General features: G+C 43.8%; 1 protein-coding gene across 6 annotated transcripts in view; it reads right to left on the reverse strand.

Annotated features, from left to right (window-relative positions):
* Positions 1-21,741, reverse strand: part of LOC140738380 (P2X purinoceptor 4-like) — a 70,367-nt gene extending 48,626 nt beyond the window's left edge. For all 6 annotated transcript variants that reach the window (XM_073065616.1, XM_073065614.1, XM_073065612.1 and 3 more), the window contains exons 1-2: positions 21,577-21,741; positions 6,506-6,653 (exon numbers count right to left, since the gene is read on the reverse strand). In XM_073065616.1, the coding sequence (XP_072921717.1) occupies positions 6,506-6,653; positions 21,577-21,710 (282 nt within the window). In that variant the 5' untranslated portion in view covers positions 21,711-21,741. The remainder of the gene's footprint in view (positions 1-6,505; positions 6,654-21,576) is intronic.

Genomic DNA, 21,741 nt, shown 5'->3' on the forward strand with positions numbered 1-21,741 from the left:
GGTCAGGGCCAGGGAATTGAAAGTTACTGAGGAGATTCAGAGCATGTGAAGTGGTGTAGATGTAAGAATGGAGTCGAGGTATGAGGACATGAGTCTTCATAATCTCAAACCTCCACTGCCTTGTGGCAATACCCACTCACGCAGAGGGCTTCAAGAGTAAACCATGAAATAAAATACAAAGCTGGATTCCCTAAGGCAGTTCTACGTTGAGTTTAATGCTGACTGGCAACTCCTGCAAAGCCGCTGGTGTCAAACTCTATCGGTCTCTGCTGGATTCATCAGCTGTGTGGAGAGGGGAGCTTGCTACATGGGCAACAGCTTGCTCTCCATGTTGTACTGCCCTGGCTTGTGTACTGGCATACGTATCACGTAGACAGCTGGGACTCAACGTCCATGGTGGACCCTGAGCTATGGAGGGCCTCAATTAATCAACCAACACACTGCCTCCATGATGAGGTCAACTGGAGGAAATCCATACAGTCACAGGTAGAATATGCAAACTGCACACACGCACACTGCATTGAACTTGATCATGAGATCTGCAAAGCAGCTCTGCTGGCTGCAAGATTGCATTATTTGGATTTTTTTTTAAAAAATTTAAATTCATTAATATTTTTCTACTTTGACTTAAGCCATAAATAGCTACAAAATTGCTTTTAATTCCTGAACATTTTGAGACATGACTGTAATCTACCAGTGCAGAGAGAGAGAGAGAGAGAGAGAGAGAGAAGCAGTAAAACAGAACTTCCTTATTCCCTATTCTGCAAATTTGAGATAAGTGATTGAAATGGGTGTAGAAATACTGTACGTTTTAAGCAGAGAAACAGATTCCCATTGCAGCCAAATTGAGAAAAGCACAGATACAATTTCACTTCTGTTGCCTGAATGTTAAGTGATGAAGGAAAATCAATAATCCTATAGGGAGCCAGTTCAATTTTTATTCATTGAAATAAATGGAATGTTAGACTATTCAGGATCTATAAATCAAAATAACTTTACTAGTTTACTGATCAGCCAGTGAAGGTAAGTTAGCCTTTAATTTACTGTGTAAACCAGTCAAACAAACCACCTCTTGCCTACACCTTAGATACCAGTTGATATATACACCTCCAGCAGCAGAAAGAAAGATTGTGTATGCTTCTGAAACTAATGCAACCAACTTCAGCTGGAGAAAGTTCCAATTCTCTTAAAAAGCTGAAGACACTCACAGTACTGAATGTAGAGATCTAGCACTCAGAAGAAAGGCACCCAGTTTACTATTGCCAACAAATAACAAATGAAAGGGTAAATGCTTTCACAAAGAGAAATGAAATGTTTCACTCAAAAAAATCTTGGTGACATAGCACAAGCTGCTTCCCACGGTTTTTGATTAGTAACTTGCTACTGCAAAACCGTAGGTGCCTAAAATACTCACAATCTCATTCAGATATTCTCTTTATTATCATCGGCTTTTAGCCTTTAAGATACCTTGGATCCTTCCAGCAGCATGATATCATGGAGTTGGAGCCAATATCCTTGCAGGGAGGTTTGTTAGTGCAATTGGAGAGGGCTTAAACTAGATTTGCAGCGGGATGGGAACCAGAGTGCCAGAGCAGATAGTGGAGCAGGGGTGAAAATAAATGATGTTAGAAGTTCATGCAAAGTCACAAATAGAAGGGTTGTTTGTGGTGGTAATAATCTTCTAAGGTGCGTCTATTTCAATGTGAGGAGTATTGTGGGGAAGGCAGACGAGCTGAGGGTATGGATTGACATGTGGAAGTACAACATTATAGCCATTAGTGAAACTTGGCTACAAGAGAGGCAGGACTGGCAGCTTACTGTTCCAGGGTTCCGATGTTTCAGACGTGATAGAGGCAGAGGAATGAGGGGTGGGGGGGGGGGGTGGCATTGCTAGTCAGGGAAAATGTTACAGCAGTGCTCAGGCAGGACAGATTAGAGGATTCTCTACCGAGGCCATATGGGTGGAGCTGAGAAACAGGAAAGGTATGACCACATTAAAAGGGTTGTATTACAGACCACCCAATAGTCAGCGAGAAATGGAGGAGCAAATCTGCAGAGAGATAGCAGACAATTGCAGGAAACATGAAGTTGTGATAGTAGGGGATTTTAATTTTCCACATATTGATTGGGACACCCATACTGTTAAAGGTCTAGACAGGTTAGAGTTGGTAAAATGTGTGTTCAGGAAAGTTTTCTAAATCAATATATAGAGGTAGCAGCTGGAGAAGATGTAATATTAGATCTCCTATTAGGAAACAAGTTAGGACAGGTGACGGAAGTGTGTGTAGGGATACATTTTGGTTCCAGTGATCATAACACCATTAGTTTCAACTTGAATATGGATAAAGACAGATCTGGTCTTCGGGTTGATGTTCTAAACTGGAAAAAGGCCAAATTTGAAGAAATGAGAAAGGATCTAAAAAGCGTGCATTGGGACAGGTTATTCTCTGGCAAGGATGTGATTGGTAAGTGGGAGGCCTTCAAAGGAGAAATTTTGAGAGTGCAGAGTTTGTATGTTCCTGTCAGGATTAAAGGCAAAGTGAATAAGGATAAGGAACCTTGGTTCTCTAGGGATATTGGAACTCTGATAAAGAAGAGGAGAAAGATGTATGACATGTATAGAAAACAGGGAGTAAATAAGCTGCTTGAGGAGTATAAAAAGTGCAAAAAAAAAAGAAAGAAATCAGGAGGGCTAAAAGAAGACATGAGGTTGCTTTGGCAGTCAAGGTGAAGGATAATCCAAAGAGCTTCTACAGGTATATTAAGAGCAAAAGGGATAAAATTGGTCCTCTTGAATATCAGAGTGGTCGGCTATGTATGGAACCAAAAGAAACGGGGGAGATCTTAAATGGGTTTTTTGCATCTGTATTTACTAAGGAAACTGGCATGAAGTCAATGGAAATAAGGCAAACAGGTAGCGAGGTCATGGAACCTATACAGATTGAAGAAGAGGAGGTGCTTGCTATCTTGAGGCAAATCAGAGTAGTTAAATCTCCAGGACCTGACAGGATATTCTCTCGGACCTTGAAGGAGACAAGTGTTGAAATTGCAGGGGCCCTGGCCGATATATTTAAAATGTCAGTATCTACGGGTGAGGTGCCGGAGGATTGGAGGATAGCTCATGTTGTTCCCTTGTTTAAAAAAGGCTCTAAAAGTAATCCGGGAAATTATAGGCCAGTAAGTTTGATGTCGGTAGTAGGTAAATTATTGGAAGGAGTACTAAGAGATAGGATCTACAAGTATTTGGATAGACAGGGACTTATTAGGGAGAGTCAACATGGCTTTGTGTGTGGTAGGTCATGCTTAGCAGATCTATCAGAGTTTTTCGAGGAGGTTACCAGGAAAGTGGACAAAGGGAAGGCAGTGGATGTTGTCTACGTGGTCTTCAGTAAGGCCTTTGACAAGGCCCCACATGGGAGGTTAGTTAGGAAGATTCAGTCACTAGGTATACATGGTGAGGTAGTGAATTGGATTAGACATTGGCTCCATGGGAGAAGCCAGAGAGTGGTAGTGGAGGATTGCTTCTCTGAGTGGAGGCCTGTGTCTAGTGGTGTGCCACAGGGATCAGTGCTGGGTCCATTGTTATTTGTCATCTATATCAATGATCTGGATGATAATGTGGTAAATTGGATTAGCAAATTTGCTGATGATACAAAGATTGGAGGTGTAGTGGACAGTGAGGAAGAGGGATCAAAGCTCGCAGAGGGATCTGGACCAGCTGGAAAAATGAGCTTAAAAATGGCAGATGGAGTTTAATACAATTGAGTGTGAGGTATTGCACTTTGAAAGGACAAACCAAGGTAGAACATACAAGATAAACGGTACGACACTGAGGAGTGCAGTAGAATAGAGGGATCTGGGAATACAGATAGATAATTCCCTAAATGTGGCCTCACAGGTAGATAGGGTCATAAAGAGAGCTTTTGGTACATTGGCCTTTATAAATCAAAGTATTGAGTATAAGAGTTGGAATGTTATGGTGAGGTTGTATAAGGCATTGGTGAAGCCAAATTTGGAGTGTTGTGTGCAGTTTTGGTCACCAAATTACAGGAAGGATATTAATAAGGTTGAAAGAGTGCAGAGAAGGTTTACAAGGATGTTGCCGGGACTTGAGAAACTGAGTTTCAGAGAAAGGTTGAATAGGTTAGGACTTTATTCCCTGGAGTGTAGAAGAATGAGGGGAGACTTGATAGAGGTATATACAATTATGATGGGTATAGATAGAGTGAATGCAAGCAGGCTTTTTTCACTGAGGCTAGGGGAGAAAAAACCAGAGGACATGGGTTAAGGGTGAAGGGGGAAAAGTTTAAAGGGAACATTAGGAGGGGCTTCTTCACACAGAGTGGTGGGAGTGTGGAATGAGCTGTCAGGTGAAGTGGTAAATGTGGGCTCACTTCTAACATTTAAGGAGGACTTCTAACATTTAAGAAGGACAGGTACAAGGATAAGAGGTGTATGGAGGGATATGGTCCAGGTGCAGGTCAGTAGAACTAGGCAGAAAAATGGTTCAGCACAGCCAAGAAGGGCCAAAAGGCTTGTTTCTGTGCTGTAATGTTCTATGGTTGTATGGAACAGCAACCAATCACATTGACTAATCTTCACAGCCGGAAAACCAGGAAATAAAAAGCTCTATTTCTAGAATCATACGGCAATACAACACGGAAAGTCAGGTCAGCTCACAAAGCTCAAACACCCATTTACACTAGTCCTACATTAATTCCACCTTTTACTCTCTGTCCATATTCTCATCTATGCCACCCAGCGTCCATCACTCACCGACAACACAAAGACAATTTACAGTGGCCAATTAACCTACTGAACCACATGTCCAAGGACCCAGAGTAAACCCATGTGATCACAGGGAGGAGAACATGCAAATTCCATACAGATAGCACCCAGCTCTGGTTGGAACCTGGACTACTGAAAAGGATGAGAAGGTTCAACTTTTTGAAACTAAGTTTTTAATCATTTACAGAGAAGCCAAGGGTTAAACCATGCAATACTAATGTGTGGTCTGAACCAGCATAAACTCTTTAAAACCAAATGAATCATGAAAATTTGAAATAATTATTGGAGGGTTATAGTGACACATATAAAATGAGTGTTTTAGAATTAGATAGGCTCTAAGCAGTTAACGTGATTTAGTATGCCATTAAAAATTAAGTCTACTTCCAGACTTCATTTTTTTTTAAAGTTGATTTTCCATAGTTCTGCTGATTATACCAGGAAAGAATGCAATGGTGAAATCAATGGACTTTCTAACATCAACTTCTGAATTTTCGCACTTAACTACTCATGTACATATTCCAGAAGTTGATTCCCTCCATTATAAAAATGGGTAATACACTCATTGTTATTCCCATATAAATCTGGTGCATTCCCTCTGCATTTGATGAAATACATCTAGTTGTATAGCTTATTATAGGAAAAATAAGTACCTTAATAAAGATTTTTTAATTAATTAAAAGCAATTTTTGGTAACTCAAACCACCATCATATTAAACACACATTAATGTTCACAGAAGTATTATGGTACAGGCTGACACTTAACTACAAAATACTTCTGCTTTTGGTTAGGATTTGGATTGTCTGAATTAGTATTTATTTAAGTTACTTCTTCAGCAAAACACAAATTTGTTTCCTGACCGATTGATGAATGTACCCTACATTGAGGGACTTATTTGCGACAAGCACCCACATACTGCTTCTTAAAATAGTTTGTATAGAAATCTGACAAAATTGCATTAGAAACTGCATTAAAAGTAGCAGAGAAAAGTTTCAGCCTCAAATAGCCATACTGGGCATTTGGAACATGAACACATTGACACTTCTAAAATGAGTTTGATCCATAATGGAGCCCGTGTTAAGTACCTAATAATAATAGTTTCCTTTCTTTACTCAGTCTTTCCATCCATACACTTATGAATTAAAGGTGCTGTGGAAAAGGGGGCGACTCCTCTCTGTCCCTTGTTAGGGGGAGGGAGGGTGGGGGAGAGGGGGGAGAGAGAAAGAGAGGGGCAGTGACATGTCAGGTGAACAATTGTTTTTTTGTTGGACTGCAGATCGTGGTCTCCCTGTGGGGGCTTTGCTATTGGTGGGTGGTGGGTGCTGATCTTCCTGCTGGAATGGGGAGGGGTGGGGAGGGTTGATGCTTTGCTGCTGCTTGTGCATGGGAGGGGCGCTTTGGGGTTCTAATGTTTTACTGTCATTCATTCTTTAGAGTTCTCTCTGTTTTTGTGGATGTCCGTGAAGAGTAAGAATTTCAGGTTGTGTACTGTCTACATTCTCTGATGTTAAATGGAACCATTGAACCATTGAAATTGCTGAAGTTCTTGTTACTGGGATACCTGAGATCATTACAAAGTTAATCTATTCCACAAGCATCGAACTATCCTGAACTTACTTAACTAGAGGGAACCATTTTAAGATACAGAAACTAAATGTTCATATTCACAATCTCAATAAGTTCTTCTCCCCTCTCCCCCCCCAAAGTTTGAAACTGTACCTGTGGAGGAATAACATACTCAGGTGCATCCCAAAGATGTTCTCCAAACTCAGTTGAATTTGTAAAGGTAATACCTTTCACTTTGGTGGTGACTGAGGAGAAGGGGTAGTCAAATTCTTGGTAGCCTTTCTCCCACATAAACACCCATCTGAAATACAATAACAAATGAAGATGGTCTGGTCAGCATTCAACAAAAATAGTAACTGTTTGGCTACTCTAAGGGAAATGAGTTATGTGTATATGTACTGCAATAGATTCTAAAGGAAATGAGTCATGTATACAGTAAACCTCCTTTAACCCAATGCATTTGAGATTTTGGTATTGCTGGAGTTAAATTTTTTCTGGAATACTAGATGTTGTTGGGAACTACAAGAGAAATTTAATTCACTTTTATTTAAGATTCTGCAAAGTACTATAATAAATTTTCATGTGAACCAGGGCCCTGGAGTGTTTAAAGGGAGTTCAAAGTTTAAAGTAAATATATTATTAAAGTACATATATGTCATCATATAGTACTTATATGTCATATTTTCTTGTGGGCATACACAGTAAGTCCAAGAAACACAATGGAATCAATGAAAGATTGCCCCCAGCAGGACAGACAAGTAACCAATGTGCTAAAGACAACAAACTGTGGGAATCAAAAAGAAAAGAAGAAAAAATATATTAAATAAATAAATACATAGCAAGAAATATCAGGAACATGAGATAAAACTGAGCCCATAGGTTGTGGGAGCAGTTCAGTGATGAGGTGAGTGAAGTTATTTCCACTGGTTGATGGTTAAGGGGTAATAACTGTTCCTGAACCTGGTGGTGTGGACCTGAGGCTCCTATATTTTCTTCCTGATGGTAGCAGAGAGAAGAGAGAGCATGGCCTGGATGGTGGGGGTCCTTGATGAGGGATGCTGCTTTCCTGCTACAGCACTCCATGCTGTTTCCATATCAGGCTGTGGTGCAGCCAGTCAATATGCTCTCCACCACACATCGATACAACTTTGTCAAAGTTTCAGATGTCATGTCGTATCTTCGCAAACTTCCGAAGAAGTAGAAGAGTTGCCCTGCTTTCCTTGTAATGGCACTTACGTGCTGGACTCAGGACAGATCCTCTGAAGCGATAACACCAAGGAATTTAAAGGTGCTGCCTCTCTCCACCTCTGATCCCCTGACGATGACTGGCTCATGGACTTCCTGTTTCCTCCTCCTGGTCAATAATCAGTTCCTTGGTCCTGCTGATATTAACCATGAGGTTGCTGGTGTGGGACGACTCAGCCAGATTTTCAATCTCCCTCCTGTAATCTGATTCATCAGCATCTTTCATTCAGCCAGTTTCTCATCTAAATCTTACCGATAAAAAAATTATCTAGATCTCATCTGTGAATTCCTCTCTCTCTGAGGTTGCAATTACGGTGGTAGTAGGTGGCCGACCAAGGTTCCCATTTGTCTGCGTTTGGCCATATCCTTTGAACCTTTCCTATCCATGAACCGGCCTAAGTATCTTCTGCATGTTGCTAATGTAACTGTCCCAACCACTTCCCCGACAGCTCGTTCACCTTTGCTGACTTGGCGCCCTCTCACACTTCATTTTCCCATTTACTTTTGAATGAGCAGTAATTCTGTACACATTGCAAAGTTCATTTATTTAAAAGCATTAGGACAACTAAGGACCCAAGATTTATCCATGGTACCTTACATAATATAACGCCGAGCTTAAAATGACTCGTACTGTATATACCTGCATTATTTTGAGTGGTACCTTAACAGAATGCCTTTTTAAAAATCTAAATATACACTTGCAGGTCTTTATGTACCCAGCTAGCTATATTCTCACAATGAAAATCATTATATTTTTCAAACATTATTTCCCTTCATTAGGTGAAGCTAATCATATTGTAATATTCCAAGTGCCATTTTAATGCCTCCCTTTATGATAGATCTTGCTTACAGCAAATACAAGGCTAACTGGTCCATTACATTCTTTCTGCTCTTGTTTCTTTCTGATGCACCATCAATAACTCTCGGAGACGTGAGGCGAGATATAGGCTTTTATTGGCTGGAAGAAAGAACAAGCAGCAATTGACCACCACACTGCATCCTGGAGACTGAGGCCGGGGCGGTGTCTCCAATTGCCTTTATACCGGGGTCTGTGGGAGGAGCCACGGTCTGTGGGAGGGGCCATGGTCAGTGGGAGGAGCCACAGGAGCAGTCAGCGGGGGGGCGGGGGCATGTCCAGACAGGTATATGTAGTTCACCACACTTTCTTAATTAGTGTTTGCACATCTTGTCTTTCAACTCACTGAGTGTGTCTGAAAATCTGTAGTATGTTGTTTTCTCTGGAGCAGCCTCTGTTAGAATTCTATGATGCAAACTGCTAGCTTGAGGAGATTTGGTTAGTTTTAGTTCCTCCAAAACTTCCTCATTAATTATATTAATAGCTTTTTATTCTTGGCATTATTAGCCCCACGTCTGCCACACTTACTGTATCTTCTGCAGTGAAGACTGGAAGTTCCAGTAAGGCAACGGTTAAAGACGACATCCAGGCAAGAATAGTCTGGGGCAGCTGTAGTCGAGTGAGACCTTTGATGCAAGACTGCTAGAGCGAACCTTGTTTACTGGAAAAGGTTCAAAGGATCATTTTATTCTCAAAATATGTATGCAGAATACAAGTCTGAGTTTCATCTTCTCCAGGTAGCCATGAGATAGAGAAAAACTGTGGAGGTCATTGAAAGAAAAGCATCAAACTCCTTCCCCACCCGCATGAGAAAAGAAAAAGGAACATAAACTCGCAAACCCCCAAACTCCGCAATCCCTCCCTCGCACAAAAACTGACTGATTGCCCAGCTGGAAAATGGCAGCCGGAACATCGACCCCAAACCCCCCACCTGCTCCCTCACAAGAAAAACTAACCTATCGCCCTCAAGGAAGAAAAACAGCAACAATAACATCAAACCCTCAAATCCCTCTCTGGCACACAACAAAACTAACAAATGCACCTCACGGAAATAAAACACCAACAAGAACACCAGACCCCAGATCCCCAATCCCTCCCTCGCACAAAAATTAGCATACCGCCCACCAGGACATCAAACTCTCAATCCCCTCTCTGGCACACAGAAAACGAACAAATCCCCCGACAGAAAAATCACCAACAAGAACATCAGACTCCAAATCCCCAATCCCTCCCTCGCACAAAAATTAACAGATCTCCCACAAACCCCTAACCCCCCCCCCCCCAACTTGCCAATTGGCAACTAAAAAGAAAACACAGAAGACTGAAGGAGATCAATATAAACTACAGTCCAGACCGATAATCACATAAATCTCAGAGTTTCGATAACATCCTCTGCCAGCATCGAGGTAGGTGAGAATGACTGTGGCGGTGTGTAATCAGCCTAGAAGAATGTTGCCTCCCTTTACACAGTAAGGGTGCCGGAAACAGATGAGATAGAAATAATGGAAGGATGAGAAACACAGCTAGCAAAGGGACAATTCCTTTACTAACTTCAAAGTGCCATCGGTTGTCGGCTTGTAGCTTCTAGTAATTTTTAACCTCTTTACCACGAATGGCAATTGATCTTGCAAGTAACGAATTCAGACATATACAGTTTACCAGATGGTCGATACCTGTGATGCACCATCAATAACTCACTCTGAGACGTAAGAAGCGAGGTATCGGCTTTTATTGACTGGAAGAATGAACAACACTACATCCTGGAGAATGAGGCCGGGCTCAGGCCTCAATCACCTTTATACAGGGGTCTGTGGGAGGAGCCACAGGAGCAGTCAGCGGGGGGTCTGTGGGAGGAGCCACAGGAGCAGTCTAGACAGGGGTCTGTGGGAGGAGCCACAGGAGCAGTCAGCAGGGGTCTGTGGGAGGAGCCACAGGAGCAGTCAGCAGGGGTCTGTGGGAGGAGTCACAGGAGCAGTCAGCAGGGGTCTGTGGGAGGGGCCACAGGAGCTGTCAGCAGGGGGTCTGTGGGAGGAGCCACAGGAGCAGTCAGCGGGGGTCTGTGGGAGGAGCCACAGGAGCAGTCAGCGGGGGTCTGTGGGAGGAGCCACAGGAGCAGTCTAGACAGGGGTCTGTGGGAGGGGCCACAGGAGCAGTCAGCAGGGGTCTGTGGGAGGAGCCACAGGAGCAGTCAGCGGGGGTCTGTGGGAGGAGCCACAGGAGCAGTCAGCGGGGGTCTGTGGGAGGAGCCACAGGAGCAGTCTAGACAGGGGTCTGTGGGAGGAGCCACGGGAGGAGTCAGCAGGGGTCAGTGGGAGGGGCCACAGGAGCAGTCAGCAGGGGTCTGTGGGAGGAGTCAGCAGGGGTCTGTGGGAGGAGCCACAGGAGCAGTCAGCAGGGGTCTGTGGGAGGAGCCACAGGAGCAGTCAGCAGGGGTCTGTGGGAGGAGCCACAGGAGCAGTCAGCAGGGGTCTGTGGGAGGAGCCACAGGAGCAGTCAGCGGGGGTCTGTGGGAGGAGCCACAGGAGCAGTCAGCAGGGTCTGTGGGAGGAGCCACAGGAGCAGTCAGCGGGGGTCTGTGGGAGGAGCCACAGGAGCAGTCAGCAGGGTCTGTGGGAGGAGCCACAGGAGCAGTCAGCGGGGGTCTGTGGGAGGAGCCACAGGAGCAGTCAGCAGGGGTCTGTGGGAGGAGCCACAGGAGCAGTCAGCAGGGGTCAGTGGGAGGAGCCACAGGAGCAGTCAGCAGGGGTCAGTGGGAGGAGCCACAGGAGCAGTCAGCAGGGGTCTGTGGGAGGAGCCACAGGAGCAGTCTAGACAGGGGTCTGTGGGAGGAGCCACAGGAGGAGTCAGCAGGGTCTGTGGGAGGAGCCACAGGAGCAGTCAGCAGGGGTCAGTGGGAGGAGCCACAGGAGCAGTCAGCGGGGGTCAGTGGGAGGAGCCACAGGAGCAGTCAGCAGGGGTCAGTGGGAGGAGCCACAGGAGGAGTCAGCAGGTATATGTAGTTCACCACAACCTGTAAGTGATAAGACAATTCTGTGTGAAAATAGCAGTTTTCTCTCCTGGATTCAGAGCAATGTGAGTGACGGGGCCATGCTCTTCTCCTTGTGCACAAGTAAATAAAGTATGTTTAACTCATAAGAGTGCTTGTGTTCTGGGCCCAGCTATTTTAGTTGTTTTATTTTAATATTGGGGATGACAGTTATTTGGAGGTTCAATCAAGGAACACTTGGCGTCATTATAAAGGAGAAAGGAATTCAGCCACTGTAGCCAATCGGTCCTAAATCCTAGGCTGCTCATGTTTGAGTCCGCTGCTGGGATACTCATTTCCTATTCTGGAGTAGTCGAGGTACACCAACACCTTAGTTGCCAACATAGGAATGCTGCAGCTGTGGTCGGATCATGGCCTGTATTAAGTTGCTGTGGTCTGGGCCATGTCCCACACGAGGTTGCCTGATCCAGGTCATATCCCACGCAAAGAGTCCTGGTCTGGGTCGGGTTCCACAGGGAGCACAGGAAAATTTGGTAAGGGTGTGGCTTTTAAAAAGAAGGAATTCCAAAATGTGTGTGTCTGTGTGCGTGTGTGTTTGCACCTTGATTTTGTATGCATGAGTGGCAGCGTGAAAATCCCCTGCCCGGAACTTTAACGGACTCCGGTAGCGTGTATGTTTGTATGTTTTGGATCAGAAAGCATAGAGTAGTTTAGAAAGATGGAATGGACTAAGTGAGTGTCTGCAGATGTGTTGTTAGAGAAAGGAAATGTGAGAAGAACATTGAGCCTGTGATTGCTCAAGGTAGATGTGAAATGCAAAAACTGTTAGATTAATTCCGTAAAAAAAGCAGAGAATGTGAGCAAAAGTTGAAGAAGAAAGTGAGGTAGAAAGAACAGGCAAAGGATAATAGCGTCTACCTCAGTGTTAAAAAAGAAACAGTTGGCACCAGAGTCTGAGGATGAACTAGGTGCTGAGCCCTTACCCCCCACCCCCCGGCACGGTTTCAACAAGGCTCGTGCCAAGTGGCGCTTCCTGAGTACTCGGTGAGGTCAGCGCCAGCCAGTGCCCTGACAAGATCACTACAGGAGACAGGAGGTGAAGGGGTGCAGAGGGGATCCCGATTGAAATGGATTCAACTGTACCTTGAGCTGATCTAGTCAGAACTCTCAGAAAATGTTTCCCTCGCACAGTAGATTGGCATAAAGTAGTGTCGGACAGAAGACGATGACGTTAATGAAATGTGGAATGCCGGCGTAAATGTGTTCAAAAGTATCCTGGATTAACTCTAGTAGGGATGCCTACCTTAATAAACGTTATTGTAAATAAGTTGCAATCTAGGTTAAAGGAAAAGATACACTGTTAACCATGTGAGATGAGAAGAGTTAAGCAAAATTATGACTATTTTACAATATTGTCCAAAGAAATTCCAAAATGAAGGGATTAAAACTGTTGAGGGGAATAGGGACAATACTTCTGTGATACTTCCTGATTCCTCCACTGTAGCCTCTGGGTAATATTGTACGTTGCCTTAAGAGTATTGCGAAAGCTGTCCCGTAATATTATTTTAACTTACAGCTTTGTTTTATATTTAACTAAATTGACAGTAACCAAATATTAGCTAATCATTACCAGATTACACTCGTGGTAAAATGGCAGCGTGCTTGGATGCAATAGCTTCCAATGGGCCAACCAAAGCTGTTAGTGTCTTTTTAAAATGTATTTTTTACAATTGCAAGACCCTGCTAGACATTAAGAACTTACAGTAGTGCAGATCTACCCCATCATTGTGCGGCTTGTTGGCAGAGAAAACGAAGGAGCTGGACTTGGTGCGGAGCATTCTGCAGCCTGCATCGGAGAGGCATCGGAGGAGTCGGTGTGTGCAGGCAGTGACCAGCCCAACAGCAAGTAATGACCTTAGTCAACTTTCTTGTGATCACAAGACCCTGTTGAACATGATTAATGTGGAATGCTGCAAGTCATATTCACTGGTTTATTGGTAGACGGTGGGAGGCCCGCGTGGCTTCAATTGTAATGAGAACTAGGCCTCAAGCCACAGTGTCGCCTGATCACAGCCACCCAGGGGTGAGGCGTCGGAGTTGGGGTGCTCCCTCAGAGGCAATGTGGTGCAGTGTTCAAACTGGATTCAGTGCTGCCCCCCCCCCCCCAGTATTCACTTGGCAAAAGACAATCCACATTGTGTTCAACTGCAGACTGCTGCAACATTCAGGAACTCAGGGTCCTGGACTACACTTTTTTGTGTGTGACTGTATTTCACTGCTTTCTTATTTGTCCTTGCTGTCTTATATGTGCCTTATAATGTGTATGACTGTTGGTACTGTGTTTTGCATCTTGGCACCAGAGCAATGCTGTTTCATATGGCTGTATTCATGGGTATGTACTTATGGTTGAATGACACTTAATTTGAACTTGAACTTGATTAACTTCTGCTAAGGTTTCACTGTAAACTTTAAGATTACCTGCCTTATACACATATGGCTCATGTAACCACTTGTGACTGGTAATATTTTTGTTTTGAACAGAGTAGATACATTTGATGTTGTGGTGTTTGCCGAGCTTGGCAATTAGCTTGCAGACATTTCATCACTAGTCATAGTGACATTAATATATTTTAGAAATGATGTTCCAAATGTATGATTTTATATTCCTTTGATTTACATCAACAAACACGGCAATCGGATGGTGGACACGAAAGGGATGGGCATGTCCACGAGTGGTATGCTTTTGTTTGTAGACAGCCAACCTCGGTATGCCAATGGACAATTATGGAAACTGCCTTGGGTTTCTCACCTCTTCAGAACTCCAATAAAATATAGTGAACTAACTATGAACCTTTTTCTGCTTTTCAATTACTTGCTGCAATTGCTGTTATAAAATACGTGGCTCGTACTAACAGGAAGGATGACAGAGCAAAGGTTCCCAGCCTGGGGATCGTGGACCCCTCAATTAATGGTAGGAGCCCGTGGCATAAAAATATTAGGAACCCCTGGACTAGCGGGAACAAATGAACTGACTCCTTTGCTAAGGAAGCAACAGCAGATGTTTATGGCCTCGTAGCACTACAGTGTGGTCGGGCAGGCTGCCAAGACTTTTCAAGTTCTTTTGATGAACTAGTACAATTACAGCGTGATGCTTCAGAAGCAGAAAGAACTTTATGGACTAAAGCACACTATGTGCGAGTCTATAAAGGATGATGGGAATAATCAGAAAACAAGTTTGTACATTTACTCCCGTGCGTGCACGGGCTTCTTCCGAGTGCTCCAGTTTCCTCCCACAATCAAAAGATGTACCAGTGAGTGAGTTAATTGGTCGTTGTAAATTGTCCCATGATTAGGCTGGGGTTAAATTGATGGGTTGCTGGGTGGCGTATTTCGAAGGGCCAGAAGGGGCTGTTTTGTGCTGTATCTCTAAACAAATAAAATGAGAGGCTCTCGACCATAGCTGATGCACCATCAATAACTCACTCTGAGACGTAAGAAGCGAGATATCGGCTTTTATTGACTGGAAGAATGAAGAACACTACATCCTGGAGAATGAGGCCGGGCTCAGGCCTCAATCGCCTTTGTACAGGGGTCTGTGGGAGGAGTCACAGGAGCAGTCAGCAGGGGTCTGTGGGAGGAGCCACAGGAGCAGTCCAGACAGGTATATGTAGTTCACCACAATAGCAGGAAAAGTAACAGCAACCTTTGATTTGCCAGAGGCATTGCTGGTATCTGCTGGTGCTGTGCTCTCCCACAGGCCTTTTGTACATCTTGAAATGGACTTTATGCAGTTACCTAAATGTATGGGTTGTGATAACGTACTTGTTGTTTTGCTTGTTGTCTCCATGAGTATAAGTTTATCCAACTTAAAGAAATGATGCTGCAACTGTAGCTAATTTTTTTTAATCATGAGAACTTTTTCCTAGGTTTGTGATCCCTGAGAAATTCTCAAGTGGTGATGGCCTTTGCTTTACAAGTTATATAGGAGTTGACAAAGGTCTTGTAGGGTAAACATCATTTCACATGTCCTTACTACCCTGAATCTTACAGGGCAGCTGAAAGACAGAACGGGGCCCAGAAGTGTAGGTGAACTGAATCGTGCAATGAGACTGAGCTGAGGTGGCCAGCAGTGCCCTCCAAACTGTGAAGCAGGCCTATCTCCACATGAGACAGTTTTGGGTTGTCCCCATGCACTTGCCAGTCACCCCTCCCTTTTTAATTAGACAGATGGACATCCATATTACGAGCGAAAGCACATTGTGTTATTGTATAGATCTAATATAATCTCTTCAAGGTTTCCATCAACAGTTACTTAAAGCTGGAAGGTCATGCTGGCTGCAGTTTGTCACAACGTCCAGCCGGGAGACTGGGTGCTGGTGAGAGCCTACCGACAACAGAACTGCCTGCTGTGAAGGTCTATTCCAAGTGCTGCTGACCACATATCCTATTTATAGGTCTGAGGAACACCTCGTAAACTAAGCCAGCAGTGCCAGCAGACCAGGGAACAAATGGCCAGAAGAACGTTGATGATAAGGACTGATGGACTAAACTCTTGACCTTTGCTATTTGCCACCATAAGTAATCACTATCCATCATAAGTTCTGGGTAACCTGGCTAAATGTAGAAGTATCTCACAACACCAACACTTCTAACACTTTTCTTTGCCTTAGTTATCAATATGCGTCGCATACTAACCAGCCAGCATGGGTGTGCTCGAGAGGTTGTCCATACTTTTGGGAGGTGGCTTGCCAATGTGGCCTGCACCCCTGGATCGCAGCAAGTTTGTTTTAAGGGATAGTATTACATTTTGTAACTCCAAAATATTAAGCTAATTGAAAGCAAAATTATGGGAGCCCAGGAAAACTTCTGTACTTTCCTTTTTACTTTAAGCGAGACGTGGTAGCGTCATTACGTACGCAATTCACTTACTTTTACATATAACCCGTAATGAATTAGTTAAACGAACAAGAATGCTTAATCAAGCAATACGTTTACAATATTGCTTGAATTCTACTGAAATATTAAATACACAATATAGTATCAAATGGCAAACAATGATTGCATAACCTCCCCTGCTCTGAAGCTGCTACATAGAGATAGGGGTGAAGTACGCTACTGAAATCATCAAGGGACAGGACTAGATTTGGTAACAGTATGTGCAATATCTATACAAGCGGTAACCTCCAAATCCGTTACTGTTACGTACTGGGTATGTGGCTGATAAGCTTATCACTAGTGGCTAAGAGTACTCCTTCTAAAATGGGATCTGTCATCTGAACCAAAGCCATGCAGGGATTGTTGTTATCTGACCTATGTGGTACCATAGATGTACTAGCTGCCTCCTCCCTCTCTACATCCTGCTGTGTGGGGCTACCATCGAAAGTCTATGGAGACTAAGTGTTTCTGGATTGTTGTGTTCCTGTTCTGGGAACTTGCCAGAATGGCTTGTGACAGCATTAACATGGGCTCGATGCTGCTGGAGAAATTGGCTAATGATACCCCCTCAGTGCTACATGATACAATTCAGGCTATCAATGACATTATTGCCAAGACGCTGGCAATCTGCACTGTGACCCTTCAAAATCGACTAGAGCTAGACTTCCTGTTGTCTAAGAGAGATAGTACTTGTGCCATTATTAGACAGGAGTATCGTACATACGTCTCTGAAATCAACAGCCAACAGTCCCTGAGTTTCAGAAACCCAGTGCTGTTGAAATTAAGTAAGATTTATGTTATCCTCTACAGGACAAAGAAGAGGCAGTGTGAAAGTTGTGGTAAAGCAAGGATTAAAGACAATACCCAGGCAAGGACAGCCTGGGGAGGTTGTAGTCAAGTAAGACCTTTGAATTGAGATGGCTGGAGCCAACCTTGCTTACTGCAGACAAGGTAGGTGGGAATGATTGTGGCAGTGTATAACCAACCTAGAAGAACATTGCTTCCCTTTACACAGTAAGGGTGCCTGAAACAGATGAGAAAGAAATAATGGAAGGATGTTAAACACACCCAACAACTAAGGGACAAATGCTTTACTAACTTCAAAATATCATCGGTTGTCGGTTTGTAGTTTCTATTCACTTTTAACATCTCTACTGTGAATGACAATTAATCTTGCAAGTAACAAATTCAAACATATACAAGATACCAGATGGTCAATATCCATAACTGATAAGCTAATTCTGTATAAAAATAGCAGTTTTCCACCCTGGATTCAGAGCAATATGGGTGACAGGAGCCATGCTGTTCTCCTTGTGCACAAGTAAATAAAATATGTTGGAGAATGTCATAAGAATCTGTGTGTTCTGGGCCCATTCATTTTATTTTATTATCACCAGCGACAAGATAGATAGCAAATAATTGTTTAATTTCTCAATATTTCATTTATTTCCCCATTATAATTTCTCCTACTGCTGTTTTCCATGAGCCCCAAATCTTAATCATGCTTTATACATTGTAGCAGAATTTCTTACAAACTCTAATGTTTCTTACTAATTTACATTCAATCTGTACCTTATCAACTTCTGTTGTCAATCAATGCTACTTACTAAAACATTCCAAGCCCTTTGGTTTATTATTCTTGGTAGCAAGATTTTAAGTGCCTTGAATTACCTGTTAGTATCTGCGATTACCATTTGGACACATCACTATAACATGCCAACAGCAAGATCTTTAAATTATGAATGAATTATAAGACGTTTACATCCCACATTAACTGAGCTTCAATATCTGAATTGTGTTTGTGAACAATACCATTAAGATTGTGCAGAATATTGCCTTTTCTTAATAGCAATAATATACAGTAGGCATATTTGTGTCCTGGGGGGGGGGGGGGCCCGTACAGCTTAAGTTACATAAACTTCATAATTTTTAAAGCATTATTACCTGCAAACAAGGTTGTTGTCCAATAGATCCCGTTGAAGACAAGCTGCAACCCTTCCATTTTTCATCAGCAACTGGGGAGCGAGTACCTAGCACACTGCACTGATTTCCCAGAATCACCTATTTTACTCGGTCTCGGAGCTAAAATGGAAGAGACATTGTCCAACCAGCTCCATGGCAAGTCCCATTAGGCTGGTTAGTGGTCCTCATCGGCAGCATGGATTAACTCCACAAGTTCTCGGCAAGCTATTCACCAGACCTACCATTACACCCTGACGCCACTGTCCAGCAGATGTTAGCCTGGTTGCTCTGCATACTATTCCTCTTCCCACCCTCATTTTCATTAACTCCGCTCCTCCTTTCTCATTCCTGTTGGATTTACAGGAATAACACAATTTTTAAAGGCTACACGATAACTGTATACGAGGAGCTGGCCAGCAGCTGCTGGAGGCGGGGGGGGGGGGGGTGGGGGGGGAGGCAAAGTGCATGCCCATTGAAGCGCAAACACGAGGAAATCTGCAGATGCTGGAAATTCAAGCAACACGCACAAAATGCTGGTGGAACGTAGCAGGCCAGGCAGCATCTATAAGGAGAAGCTCTGTCGATGTTTCAGGCCGAGATCCTTCATCCAGGCGGCATCGATGGGAAAAAGTACAGAGATCCAAGGGTCTCGGCCCGAAACGTCAACCGTACTTCTCCCTATAGATGCTGCCTGGCCTGCTGCGTTCCACCAGCATTTTGTGTCTGTTGCCCATTGAAGTGTGCTGCCAGGGCTTCACTGGACAGACTCTTCACAGAGCCCTCAGCCCATTGGGCATTGCTGGTACACGGAGGCAGAGAACCATCTTGAGCGTCACCGAGGCAGCAGAGAAAGCCTTAAGATGGCCCTGGATGGACAGAACAAGTCCATGGGCATCTGCAGCACATGCATCCTGAACACAATTCATGGCTTGATCAACCACAGCTGGGTTGCCTGGGTGAGGGTGAAAGATCCAAAGCACCCGATGACCCCAGGTTACATCACTGATGATGTGTTCAGAGCACCGTGAGATGTATTCTTCAGGCATCAGCTCTGAATTAAATCTAGAATAGGGAGGCAGCATAAAGACAAATGCAGATGCTGGATGACTGTGGCCATCATCTTCGTCCACAAGGAAAGTACTGTGTCCTGTCTCAAGGAATACTAACCTGAAGCTCTAACATCAAACAGAATGAAGTGCTTTCTAACTTCTGCAGATGCTGGAAATCCAAAACAACCCATACAAAATGATGGAGGAATTCAACAGTTCGAACAGTATCTATAGAAATAAATGAACAGTTGACATTTTGGGTCGAGACCCTTCTTCAGAACTTCTTCACAAAGTGCTTTGAGAGATTGATAATGGCCCACATCAGCACCAACCTCCCAGACAATCTACACTGCCTACAACTTGCATACAAGATAGAGAAGATCTATAGAAGACACCATCAGATCTGTATCACTTCGAGAATAAAAATACATATGTCAGGCTGATGTTCATTGATGGAAGCTCAGTTTCAACATCATAATACCTAATAAGGTCATCTCTTAAACCCTTGGACCTTGGCTGGGGGTGGGGTGGGGGAGGATCTACCACTGGCTTCTAGATGTTGAGTGGCAAACTTCAATCGGTTTGAATTGGTTGTAGCATTTTATCCACCCTGACCCTCAACACTGGTGCTCAGTCCACTGCTCTACTCCCATGTCTGTGTGGCCAGATATAGTGCCAACTTGACCTTCAAGTTTGGTGATGAATCCACTGTTATACACCAATTAACAAAAGTCCAGAGATGGAGTACAGGAAATTACCCTCCCATCCCCTTTCCCCACTTCCCCTTTCCACAAGTTGTTGTGAAAGCGATCATAACAACTTGGTCATTAATGCTAGCAAGAGGAAGGGCTGGCTGTTGACCTAAGGAAGCTCAGGGGATTAGTGTGGGGGGAGTGAACACAACCTGGTCCTCTTTAATGTGGCTGATGGTCACAGCTTTTATTTCCTAAGCATCTATTTCACCAGCAACCTCCCTTGGTCTCTTCCACGCTGATGTGGTAACCAAGAAAGAGCATCAGCATGTGCGATTTCTTAGGGAGCTGAGAAAATTCAGCTGGTCCACGAGGATTCTCTTGAAGTTCCACAGATGCACAATAGGAATTATCCCGACGGGTTGCGACTGCTCTGCTCTGGACTGACAGAGCCTGCAGAAAGGAGTAGACACCGCCCAGAGGGTTACAGACTTGTCACTTCCTTCCCTTCCGTCGATCGTCATGGTGTGTTGTATCAGGAAGGCAGTATGGTCAAGGATGCCTGGACTTCTGGCCATTCCTTTCTGTCCTTCCACCCCCCTGGGAGCTCGAAAGCCTGGAGGACCACACAGAAACAGTTTCTTCCCACGTAGCTATCAGACATCTAAACCTATCGCTTCTCTTACATTCCCATCTTCATTCTATCCCTGTCGATGATTCCGTCATTGAAACTTTAGTTTTCACCACTGAACTTTCTGGTGTTTTGAACTCGCTGTGCGTTGTATTTAATATTAATAGTAATAAATACGAGGCGGGCAAACAATTTCATTGCATCCTAGAATACAGTATATGGCAACGAGCTATTCTGAAGCAACATGCAGCACTAATAAAACTAGCGCCGAAGGGTGTAACATCATGCAACGCATAAAATCAATATAGGCGGGTAGGTACCTTGAATTAAAATATGCCACGCTCCCACGACCGGTCAGAATCTTACTCCACCACTGCCTCTAAGATCTCATCCAAGTGACACGCTAAACTGTTTTGTAAATATACATAGATTCATTCATTCCTCCTTATAGCAGGTCAAAATCCTGGAATTCCCTATGCAACAACCTCACCACTCGAGTTATCACCACCGCCTTTCCTACATTCGGAGATGGACGAGAAATGCTAACAAAATGCGCATTCATCAATGAAAAAAAAACCAAAAATATATTCTAACTATCTTAGCGGTAAAAAAAAATTGTGCTAGCTGAGCCACAGTTGACAACCCACCAAAACTACACCAGGCGCTTTTTAAAAACCGCTTCGTTAAAAGTTTCACGGAAATCCGGAGGCGCTCTTCATAGATGTGGATGGACGGCCGAAGTCCACAGGGATTCCGTAAATGATAGTTATTATGCAATCATTAAAAAATCACATTGTGCTCATTGTTACAAACACTTTTAACAGGTTATGCGACTGGAAAGTCCGAATGCATTTCAATATGCGCTCACCCGACAACGTAGGCGAGGATTACTAATTGAACCAGCCTGTTCAGGACTCCGATGGTTCTGTTGTTGATGAGTAAGATCCTGGGAGTATCATATTCCAGAAATGCATCACAAGCTACAGTACAGCAGTTTTTCATTGTTCCGTGTCGGGTTAAAAGAGACTTCAAA

The sequence above is a fragment of the Hemitrygon akajei genome, chromosome 14 (assembly GCF_048418815.1).
Source record: "Hemitrygon akajei chromosome 14, sHemAka1.3, whole genome shotgun sequence".
NCBI classification, from domain to species: domain Eukaryota; kingdom Metazoa; phylum Chordata; class Chondrichthyes; order Myliobatiformes; family Dasyatidae; genus Hemitrygon; species Hemitrygon akajei.